The sequence below is a fragment of the Hetaerina americana genome, unplaced genomic scaffold (genome assembly GCF_022747635.1).
Source record: "Hetaerina americana unplaced genomic scaffold, ioHetAmer1.1.p SCAF_1, whole genome shotgun sequence".
Lineage (NCBI taxonomy): Eukaryota > Metazoa > Arthropoda > Insecta > Odonata > Calopterygidae > Hetaerina > Hetaerina americana.
In genome coordinates this window covers 101,759,500-101,772,160 of record NW_027286069.1, presented here as the reverse complement: position 1 = coordinate 101,772,160, position 12,661 = coordinate 101,759,500, and the positions used below count along the sequence as shown (strand labels likewise).

General features: G+C 43.4%; 1 protein-coding gene across 1 annotated transcript in view; it reads right to left on the bottom strand.

Annotated features, from left to right (window-relative positions):
- N (neurogenic locus Notch protein) overlaps nucleotides 1-12,661 on the bottom strand; it is a 232,379-nt gene that overhangs the window by 38,663 nt on the left and 181,055 nt on the right. Inside the window, exons 3-4 of the mRNA XM_071594212.1 lie at nucleotides 6,587-7,032; nucleotides 5,777-5,975 (exon numbers count right to left, since the gene is read on the bottom strand). Of these exons, the coding sequence (XP_071450313.1) occupies nucleotides 5,777-5,975; nucleotides 6,587-7,032 (645 nt within the window). The remainder of the gene's footprint in view (nucleotides 1-5,776; nucleotides 5,976-6,586; nucleotides 7,033-12,661) is intronic.

Here is a 12,661-nt window from a genome sequence, read left to right as displayed (position 1 = left end):
CTTCCACCGAGAGCTTGGACGTTTTTGTCAATGTCTTGGTTGTCATTTCATGTTATTAATAGGACGTAAAAGAATGTATTCGCATTGGTTTTTAATATAACAACAGATCAATCCTTTGACAATAATCCAAAAACTGAAAAGGAATTTACTCGTTTTTGTGAATAAAAAAACTATTCATCACATGTTCCGTCGGTCAGCAAACTTAAAATTGAATCCTCCGCAAGAAATCTTTATGTCTCGACAGAATGGCTCACATCTCGACACCAACGAGAATATGCAATCCACAGGGAACAAGCGACGACAGCATATTTATAGCTCGCGGGCTGATTTACGAGCTGGAGGGCGACTCGCGCACGGGGGCAGCATTCCGGGCGGCGATGAGGAAGCCGGCACAAAAACCGCGCGGCTCATCAGACAGTGCCGAGGGAGGTTTTCGAACCAAAGACCCAAGCTGGGAACCGTGGCAATTCGACCTCGGCCACCTGCAGCCGCCGCGGGGAGGCACGAAATGGAGCGGAGGGACGTGGGACGACCGACGGTGACGACGGAAGGGGGAGAAAAAATATGAAATAGAGGAGGATTTGAGGGGCACGGGACGACAGGGTGGCGATAACAGCCCCAACGGAGACGGAGGGGCAGGCAGCAACGGAGAGCCCTCCCCCGGGAGCGAGGAGAAATGAGGAAGAACGGACTGGGAGATGCAGAAAGTTGGAACCCGAGATAGGAGGACGGAAATGGATTCAAAAGAGATTCCGAGCGATAAGGAGAAATGTGAACGTTGGTGAGAAAGCACAAACAAGAATGCCATACACCGGAGGAACCATTGCAACGGCGCGCATTTACTTAACGTCAAGATAGACAACATATGAAGGCACTAAAATGAATATCACAGTACAGGAGACACTCTGTGCAAGTATTCCGACAAAGAAAATACATATCGCAATGAAATAAAATGTTCAATGGCAATGAACAAATTGTAAGGCATATTAATTTACGGTTATGACATACCCGTGTTCCTTTGATAAAAATCACTCTATTCTTCCAACTACGATACTAAATAAGTAGCAAATATTTTTATCACAATTCATATGTTTTTAAACCCAAATTAATTGAGCTTTTTCCAAAGAGTTCAACGGACACTCGAATCTGCAACAATATCTGTCGACGGAACATTTCAGGGTACTTTTTTCTACACAGAACCCACAACCACTACCATGACATTATAGCCCAAAAAAGTTGTGGAGCATCTACCACAAGGTTCAATATTTCAGCTAAATTTCATCTTGCGACTCATTTCTCGCGGTTTCTACGAGTATTTTCCGTACGACTGATAAGCTAAAATCAACATCCATTTTTTTAAGGCACAAAACTTCTATTGAAGAACCATAGCGTCTAAGGCAGGGGGGGGGGTTACGTGTGTGAGGAGAAAGTGGAGAGGGATATTTAATGCCCATAGAGGAAGGGTAGAATCTCAGGGAAAAAGGGAAATTCGATAGAGATGAAAAAGTGCTGGCTATGAAATGAAAGCGTAGGCGGACGAAGTAGATTGCGGCAGCACGAAATAAGAAACGAAGAAATGGTTAGAAGAGGAAAAAAAGATAAAACCTTTCATTTAGGCAGAGATGGGAAGCGGGGCAGGCAATGGGTACGTTCCGCCTGAGCAAGCGCAGGAGCGGGAGAGGGGGGCAGAAGCGAGGGATGAGGGTAAGGAGCGGGGGAAGATGGCGAAAGGGATGAAGGGCGGGGGAGGAGAGAGATGGGATGGAGAGTGAATGGTTAGTGGAAACCTGAGAGGAAGAAACGGAAAGAGAAAAATACGAAGGCGGTAAGGACAAAAAAATCCATTGCCCCAAACTCAGTCAATCATAAAAAGGTCTAGGGAGATTAGAGTGTGGGTGAAATTCAGGCCCAAGGAGTTTTCCTGGGTGTCACGGAAGTGCACTCTATTCGGTAAGGAAATATTTGCTATGTATTAAATTCAAAGTTCTAGCTAGGAAAACATGAGAATATCCGGGAAATAACTCAACTTCATTGGCATCAGGTTTCATTTTTTTTGGAATTTAAAGGCCCGTAGAAAATTAAAGAAATTATAAACTTTTCAGTACTGAGCGTGTGTCTTACACCAGTTAATTTAATTGCATTCAATTTTCGGGTCGGTTTAGTATTACAAGATAGTGTATCATCAACATCGGAGACAGGTTACCATTATAATGAAGAGTAGGTATATGTTCGCATTGTAGTGCACCATGAGGTGGAATTAGTGGGATTGAGGAGGGAAGATGAGTGAGGGGGGGGCAGAGAGGAGTGGGGAGCGAGGAGTGAAAAGAGAGGAAGGTGGGGTGAGAGAGGAGGGTTGGCGGGAATGGGTGTCGGGTTGAAGGGGGGAGGGGGAAGTGGGAGGAGAGGGTGAATGTACGAGAGATAGAGAGAGACCAGATGGGCAAGTGGCGAGGGAAGATATTTAAAAAAAATTCAACTCAGCAGGTTAAGCTTACAAAAATAGCAGCTAAAATGACCGATGTGTAGTACAAAAATTTTCAATCGCTCCAATGAATCTCTCAAATTAATATAATTATGACAACACGATTATACGAGCCTCTCTTCGATTTTCCCTTTATGCTCAAGTCTTAATTCGAGTGTACCCCGACCGATAAATAACACAGTGTTTCCATGTTGGGCTAAAAATAACATACTTTGCAGAATTATGGGTTCATTATACTGCTGATATCTGATTCTCTACATAGTTCTTCCTTCGTAAACATGGTTTAAGTGGGAATAAACAGTCAAGACACAATTAATAAGATAAAACTCGAATCACATGCTTAATTAAAGCCAGCTGTATGAGTTAGTTTATCAGTGCAGAAGACCATTGCCTGAAACTCGAGATCACTCTCACTATTAGAGCGATGAATCACATCCTGGAAGTAGTCATTTCGGCTGTTATGGTCTTAAATTTACGAAATTTTAGTTAATCGCCCATATTTTCTGTTTTCCTTCAGCCTCTTTACACTGATACAAAATATTTCGAGAAATTTCCATTTAACTACAAATGCAACCTATGCATCGTTTCCGTGATTAGCAATAAAGTAAATGAGGTGATTGAAAACTCAATACTCCCCAGTCTAAGTTTTTTCGTGGCAAACATTTTCATGCGAAACATTTACAATTCAGAAGCCTGGTCCAGGAATAAGAAAAAATTCTGGATATTCCCACGTACCGAAACACAATGCAAAATCATAAGGGAAAGTGGGAGACTGCAGGGGAAAGTGAACTGGCAGAAAAGACGTAAGTTTAGAATTGGAATAAAGGAGCGGTGTAGGATGGGCGGTTGGACCAAATGGTTCGGTCCGTGCGTCCCGCGGCGATTGCAAGGGAGAAATGGGAAGGACCGCTGGCGTGTAAACTAAATCTCAAAAGTTTAACTACGCGTCCTGAACTGCACTTCTGAATGCTCTACGTTTTTCGTTCGATTCCCCAAACGCTCAACGTTTTTACTGACGGCAGGCTGAAAAAAACACACCAGCGGTTCGTAAAACATAAACCTAACCTAACCTACGACTAAAAACCGTACTAAAAGCACGGAAAATCCAGAACGCACCGAAAAGAGGGGGTGGAACCAACAGGTCCTATCATATGCCCAACTCCAAGAACGCACTAACGATAAAAACGTGTAAATGGACCCCTGCCTGTTTCATTTATCCGACCCACACCTCCATAGGGTATCCACGCATAAAATCTTCCAGGCACTGGATTGCTACTGCCATTGGGAATACCAATCAACAACGAACGGCCCATTTATCAATTATCGATACGGGGGGTTGGGGGTGGGATTCTTTAGTTCCGCACTGGTGGAGGCGAAAAGAGAAAGAGAGTTAATGGAGAATCGTCTAATGCACGACTGAGATTAAGACAGGCCATGCGTGAAACGAAATGAAAGGCCCTTTCTTCAAGATTTTAACTCAAAAACTAAGATGCCACGGAAAAATGTTAAAATGTGTTCCTGAGAGTTAGATGCGGATTATGCAAAAAAAATGTGAATGCAATTGAGTTAAAAATTAAGTTATAATTTATTACTGAACGAATGTCCAACAAAAAGGCTACCGTTTTTCTGAATTTCAAGATGATAAATTTGAGGGCAAGTTAGGTTTCTCCGCAGTCATGATGCAGCACTGACGCCTCCAAGAAGAACGTTATTTGGAACGTAGAGAATAACAGCTACACTACGAGAGGTCCTCAATAAAACGAGTTTTTCCCCTAATAACTTTACCGCGCTGTGATCCAGTAAATCATGAAATACGCTACGATTCCGAATAAAAAACACTTAATTCTCCTCTTCTCGCTACTGATATAACTTATTGACATTAACTTTAAGTTTAAATGATCCTTGAACCAGAGGAATTTTACTAGATACTCGCAACATACGTCATAAAGTACGGGCAACGATAAAAAAAAATCGAAACCATTTCAGTACGAACGGCCTAAGGAGTTTTTCCTCAACAATTGCAGGGCAACAGTCCTCGAAGAAAATTACCTTTCCGCTTCACTGCTGTAATGCTCTTTCCTGAAAGAATCTATATCATACTAATCGATTGTGGTCAGGAACACAAGAACCCATGTGACCTCTCTCATTTCTTTTATAGTAGATAACACTGTGTTCCCCTATTCCCCTGGCTTACCGGCGAACATACGTGTTTTGCAATTATATAAACACTATTTTTTTCCCTCAGGTTACACACCGTACCATGTTGTGCCACTACCTTTTACTAATCACCCGACTATGTGAGTTCATTGAAAAATAAGTTCTTGGAAATTTTAGCCAATACAATTGCACACGAACGAGAATGCAAAAAAAATATCAGTTGAACTAAGCACTTTCACGCGTCCGTACGATGTAAAAAATTTAACGATGAACAGCAATAACTTTTTAATTTTCCATTTTATACGATGACGATTGTTGAGTTTCCCTCATCATTTCTTAAAGATAAATACCATTGAAGTACCCCAAATTACAATTACCTTCCGCGCCAAATACAGAGTGTTTTGAGCCCTCTGAACCTTAGGAAACTTCAATAGCTAGAGAACTGATAGTACCGCAAACGATTCAGCGGAGAGCTTAATGTAAGAAATGGCCTCCGTTCCAAATATGGCATCTTTTTCGTTAAAGAAGAATACTCACGGTCGTTAACTTACGGCAATTGGAGCGCGATCATAATGTTATCCTTATGTATATATATATATATATATATATATATATATATATATATATATATATATATACAGCATCATTCAGTAAATAAAGACCACAATACTGTCTCGCATAACATTACCCTCCCGCAATAGGCACGGCCAAAGCCATAAACAACCAACATTTAAATAATGAAAGAATGGCCAATGATTTCATAGCCTAGTTTTTCTTTTTCTACCGAGCTTTTCCTTTTACTCGTCGCATTGAAGCCACAGCTTTGCCGTCACACGGAGAAGTCATAAACGACGGCGATTCAGGCAAAAAGCGTCGGCAGTACAAGGAGCCAGCAGGTTATCGTTTTTGGCGAAAGAATTGAATACTGCAAATAATTACTGTTGACAGGTCAAAGCAGTATCCTTCACGCTCGAGTACATGGAAAACAGAAAAAGGGCTCGGCTCAGGTGGATGGTTGAGAATAGAGTTCCTCGGCGGGGTCAAAGCACTCATGACGACTCGCCAAAAAAAGAGAACGGACCAAGGGCGATGGTAAAGTGGGGGTAGGTTGGGGGCGGGTGCGAGAGGGTTACTCACGAGTAGGATCCATGCGTGTTGATGCACTCTCCACGCTTGCAAGGCTTGGTGGCTCTGCACTCGTCGATGTCCTTCTCGCAAGCGGGTCCCACGAATCCGCTGGCGCAGGTGCACTCGAAAGTGTCCGCCAGCGACACGCACTCGGCTCCGTTCTTGCACGGCGTCGAGGCGCAGTGGTCCTCGCGCTCGCAGTGTGTCCCTGAGAGAGAGAGAGCGAGAGATCAGGATGAGATCGACCCCTCGATTCTGGGAGACTTTACGAGGATTTGCGCTGGTGCACGTGCGGAAGAAGCCGTTGACCCGCTGGACAAAGATACAACTGAAGAGAATTAACACTACCCAATCGAAATGATCGCGGGTTCCATTCCGGCCACGTGCACGAACACTGTAATTCCTCTAAGTGGATTCTAGTTTAATTGAATTTCATAAAATATAATGAAACTCCTGTAAAAACTGAAAAAATTTCATTTGCGTCTCAAGCAAAATTTATTTAGATTAACGATCAGGGAAAATTCATCTTGGAAAATATTCGATTTTGAATGAAATGTCCTTCATTTTCATTAGCTTAACATATGCAAATTTTCAAACTCGATGGTGTTCCTTTTTATTAATTGACAATTAAAAATGTAAATGGATGAAACAAAAGACTTCCTGAACAAGACTAATGAATAATCAATAAATTGAGGTGATTATTCTGGAACACACCTTACCTTACGTTTTAGCACTATTGGACCTAGTTGGGGGCCCATCCAAAAGCTACACGAAACCATTCATAGCAATAAATCAAGGGTATATATGTGAAACACTTACCTGTGTACCCTGGCGGGCAGGTGCAGGTGTAGTTCTTGAGGCTGAGCAGAGTGCACGAGCCTCCGTTCTTACAGGGTGAGGCATCGCAGGCGTTCGGTTCTGGGATCTCGCAGAGGGAGGCGGAGAACCCGATTGGGCACTTGCAACGGAAAGCCGCGGCTTCCACCTCGCCGCCAGGGCCCCCGGGCCCGACCACAGAGGACCCGGGCCCCAACAAGAGCATTGCTTTGCCCTGGGAGATGGTGGAGGGCGTGAGGTGGTTGACGGAAGACGCCAGGGAGGCGTGGGAGGAAGAGGACGACGAGGAGGAGGGGTGGGAGGAGGAGGACAAGGATAGGGAAGGGTTAACGACGAAGCACGTGCCTCCATTCTGACACCTTGGCCCCGCACCGGTCCTACAAGGGTTCAACTGCTGGCAATATTTCCCCACGTACATGGACGTGCAACTGCAAATGAAACAGAATAATGAATTATATTTATGATTTCGGTTACTTTACAAAGAATACACATTAATCATCTCACAAGCAAACTAAAATTCCCTCAGACCTTTGTAACATGCATGTAATTTCGTGCAAATATAATCCCACGGACGACATGCACGACCATTGGCTACGGCGGGTTCGTCGATTTATTAGACGACGGAGATTGACGAAACGTGTGACTTAAAATTGCTAAACAAAAGATCAATAGAATTGAACTCATATTATCTGTGCGATTAACGATTTTAGCGATGGCATTAGACCTCATTCAGATGACTAGGAACCCTGACCCTTCGGCTATTTTTCACCTAAAGCGTTCGCAAATTACCTTTAAAAATATTAACATGGATGATTTGGAATTTTTTTGGTGCACTGATGTTTTACCAACCGAGTTGGTGATTCCCAAACATGCCAAAATAAAGAAAACAATTATTTCTATAACTGCAATGCACGGCCTCATTTTAAGTGTTTGACCTAATGAACAAATGTCATGTTTAGCTTCCGAAAAGGAACCTAAAGGAGACAACCTGTTTTCGCAAAATAACAGCCAGAGGAAAAGCGGTAGATTTTTAGTGTCACTTTTAAGCTATTGTTCTGCTGCGCGCAATTTGGCTACTCGCGCAAACTGTAAACACGAAGCACGGGAGGAAGACATTTCGACATTTCACTAAAAATAAAGAAGGCCCACTTCCCCGTTCTTTTGCACCATTTTCCAAGAACGCTAATGTACCCAAGAGTTTCAAAACTGAACCACGTTTTTTTAGCCCCATGATAGAAGTGTTCTGCGACGATTCACTTATGCAAACGTTGGAAGAAGCAAAAGAAGCTCTACATCATTGAAAGGCAAGACATTTAGTCCACAAAAATTTGATTACGGCTTAGGAGAGAGGATAAGTACATTGATTATTCCTCGTTGGCGCGTGTTCCACCTTCAGAAGGCACAAGTATTTCCACGCAAGTTATACTTATGAATTAATTACTATAAACAACCAACTTTTATAAGAGCAAATAAAGGATCCGTACAGAGATGATCCGAATAAAAAACATTGGTCCCTTGCAGAGGGAGTTTTGCACTAATTTAGAGATGGAATTCCTCACGACTAGTGCTCATTGGTGTATAATTGACCACAGTACATCAAATAACAATCAATGCAAGCCAGTGCCTCAGAAGACCTAGAACCCAAATTCATTCACAAAAACTCTAGTTTAAAAATTTTTACCGTAGGATGGTGCCCACTAAATTAACACTAATTTAATTGGGACTCGCTCGTCAGAACTGTTGTGTCTTTGTTAACAACCACGAACAATGCTTCCCGCTAGAACAAGAGCGAGACCTTTGAAGAACCAAGAAATGACATCGAGCTGTCCGCAAATAACGGACACAATCATGAACTTGCATTTTTTTCAGAAAGAGATTTGCTCGCGCAGTATTCATGAGCACCTTGACGGATCTAAAATTGCGATGGAGTGGTGGGGGATAATGGAACCCGACTCGCCCACCACCACACGACTCGGAGGGAACGCACAGGGATGGCGGACCATCAAACCATATTTATAACCATAATGGAGTCACATCCGTTCACACGCTACGCCTGCGTGACGGGGTTTCCGGAAAAAGCGAAATGTCCGAAGAGTCCCGAGTGGAGTGGCGCAAGACGCCGCCGTGGCCTGCGGTCGGCGGGCAACCCCCGAGGAGGCGCTCGCTCGGGCTGCCGGAGGCCTTCGCGCCCGCCCCCACGGCCCTCTCTCCAATTAAATCCGAAGCACGCACTTTAACACGCACGTGCAATACACCCGTCTCCCGCGCGACCTCGTGGAAATTCGAAACGGTAACAAGACACCGTCGCTTGACGATCTCCACTTTTTTCTATCTTTCTGCAAATGCAAGCAGGATTCCAAGCGAGTGCTAGTCCTCCTCACGTTCTTTCTCGACATCACCGATTTCAGAGGGCAGAATTTGGGCTACACTGGAAACTATACTTTCATACCCGTTGTAACTTCACATTACATTATATAAATGAGCCATAGACACAGTTATCAACCCGGAGGCCGGTTTGTTAGGTGATGGTGGGAGTTCACCCAATTCGAAGCCTAACGACATGTGACACATCAGGATAGGGGGCAGATTCTTTCCCTGTGGCTTCCACGGAAAATCTGGAACCCGAAAAATTACACAACTCGGGAGTGCCAGCGAATCGAACCCAGGCCCTCCAACAGTAGTCCAACGCTCTACCCCTGGACTATCACGTGGCATTACATTAATTACTGTTTGTATTTTAGACTTTCCAACTCATAGAGCAAGTGTAATTTTTATTTTTTAATTTAATTGTCTCATAGATATTATATATATATATATATATATATATATATATATATATATATATATATATATATATATAAACCATAAACACAGTAATCAACCTGAAGGTCGGTTTGGTAGGTGATGGCAGAGTTCACCCAGTACTAAGCCCGACGGCGTGTGAAATTCACACATCAGGGAAGGGTGGCCAGTTCCTTTCCCTGTGCCGATTATGGTTTCCCAGGAAGATCTGGCACCCGAAAAATCACATAGCTTGGGTGGAGCTGCAGGTGCCCAGATTGCCATATATATATACAGGGTTCGTCCGGAAAATAAGTGTACTGACTCCTGGGCTGGGCGCGCCGCTCCAGGCGCGCCCAGCACCGCTCTGACGGGCTGCGATTGGAGGGGGGTATGTTGGCAAGCGACGCTGAAAAAGGCAGTCGGCTCTGAGCTGTGGTGTAGTGAGGAGCTCTGTTAACGCGAACCTCCACGCTCGACCCACGTCACGGAACGCGATGCCGAAGTTTTTGGAGCAGCGTTATTCCATCAAATTTGCGGTAAAGCTTGGGAAATCGTCTACCGAAACTGTCGGTATGATTAACCAGGCTTACGGGGAGTCAGCCATGTCCAGAAACATGATCTTTCGGTGGCACAAGATGTTCGTGGAGGGCAGAGAAGAGGTCGACGACGAGTCTTCGAGAGGTTCCCGATGATGCCTTCGCGGGAGCGTTCCAGGAATGGGAACGCCGCTGGAACAAGTGTATCGACTCACAAGGGTCCTATTTTGAGGAATATTAGCTTAAGATATGTAAAAGTGTAATAATTTTTTTTCCTGAGCTCAGTACACTTATTTTCCGGACGAACCCTGTATATATATATATATATATATATATATATATATATATATATATATATATATATATATATATATATATATATACACATATACACAATCTAATATATACAAACAGAAAAACATTATTATTCATCTATTTACAATTTATTTATAGTTCTAAAGGGCGAACTAAGCTCAAGCTGATCGCTGAAAAAAGCACTTACTTGACTGTTTATACCCAAAGCACTATAATGTAATGTTTTTCCCTCTTTTTTGTTACCAAAACCTCCTGTATCGTATAACCAGTAAGCAATACGGCTAACAAAAAGGTCAAACTGCCGGTTAAATGAATGAAAATAACTCTCAGATGAGAGTAGCCACTTGAAGAATGAGAATTTCTAAGATTCTAAAAGAATACGAATGAGAGTATATTCTCAAATAATTTAACTCTCCTTAAAAAATAATACATACACCAACGAAGAAGTTTAGCACTTTCAAGTACATTCAAGTACTTACAGATATTATTCTTAGAAATCATGCTTGCTGGACGCAAAAGATAGACCCTTGCAATTACTGAAAACTTTATAACATCCGGAATTGCCGAAAATACTAATTCTCGACACAGGAATGCCGGCCATGAATAAATTTAAATGATGGTGAATTACCCGTATGAAAATTGCAGGGGAGGCGAGCACGACCTCGCCGTGAATCGCGAACCCGGTTCCATTATATTTCCCCCTTGGCAACCCTCGCTCAAGAAGATTTGGTGTACGCCCTTCCGTCCCTCCTTTCTAACCAAGTCGGTGGAATACTTGGTCGGAAGAAATTTCAGGTTTTTGGAATGTTCACACGCCTCGGTGCCATTTAATTGCTAAGGATTTCTTCCTTCCGCCGATCCCCTATCGTTTCACTTCCTAATAATCCCGTTTAGCCAAATTGCAAACACCGTGATTAAACCTGCAAGTGATCCTCTCACTTGCGGCAAATAAAACGATCCCAGACGTGCTCCAACCGACCCGACTCGGAAATCCATTTTAATCGCTGCCGAGGGGCGTTCAGCAGCGAGCACACTGCGCCGTCCCCAGCCGGGGATATCATTACGCATTATCGTCGTTTTCTAAGTCCCGAGCCATAAGCAATGGATTTACGCCTCCCTCAGCAAAACTCACCGCCACTGGCAGGGCATCCCGAGGGCCTTAACGTCTTGCTTAGGTAGAGTGATGCTCAAGGGAAGAGGGTAGGGGGGTTGGGGAAATGCGATGGGGGCGGCGGGAGCAGAGGGAGATGAAAGGGAGCGCAGGGCTCTTTCAGGCGCGGTAGGAGATAACGGATGATGAGGGGTCTCCAGGGTGTCGGGTGTTGTACGTGCAGAATAAAGGCACCCATTGTTATCCGCGGTGGGAAAATGGCGGCTTCGTCGCTTCGTGGGCGGAGGAGAGCCGGTCAGCAATAATCCCCCGGGCGAATTATTTGGGAAGACGGGCCGAAATGTTCGCACGTTGAAACGCTGGAAGGTTTATAATGATTATAATAATGAGGAGACCTCACATTTAAAAAAAAAATACCCCAAAACCGTAAATCTGCTTCGCAGCAGCCGAAGATTAATTGCGCAGTCGCGATATTCGCGTTAAGGAAACAAAAGGAACTGAAGCGCTATCTCTTTTCCTTTTTAAAAATTAACCGTTAGATTGGGAAAACCTGGGGTCTCCTAAAAACGGAATGGCAGGAAATATGAAAAGAGCTCGTGGGACCATGACTATTGAAAACATGCCCCTTAAGTGTGAGTATTACAAGAGAATATCGTCCGTTGAAAAATGTATTAATGAACATAGGTGACCGTTGAAATCAATCGTTCAATAGCGTTCAAAGATAAACTAAGGGAGATAGATTCCAGGACAGATAGGTACAAATACTCATTCTTTCCCCGAACAATCAGAAATCATAATAGTAAGGAACCGAAGTCACATTAGAAATATTGAAAACATTGAATTTACAAGTCGGAGCAAAGTTAAACACTGCAAAGCTGTTAGGTATACTTTCAGGTGCATGTGTATGTAAGATGTAGATTGAGTGTTTGCATGTGTGTGGGGTATAAGTGTTCATGCATGAATGTATGACATGTTTTTTTTTTGGATATATGATTTTGTGGTTATTTCATGCGGTTTTTTTTTCTTTTTCTTTTCTAAATTACGGGTGGTGTCCTAACACCCCCCGCCACACGCCCTTGCGGCGGCTTGCGGGGAATTAAGTAGATGTAGATGTAGATGTTCTAAAATCAAAAGAATGGTAACATTACAATGGTCAACCAGAAAAGGACCAGCGGCCATATTAAAATGTTTATACGAATGAAGTCTTCATGAAACTTTTGTCTTTATCATGGTTCCCGGTAGTCCCAAGCCCAGCAAAGAGCTTAAATCACTTCAATCGGTGTGAAAATCCTTCGGCATTTCTTATTCGAC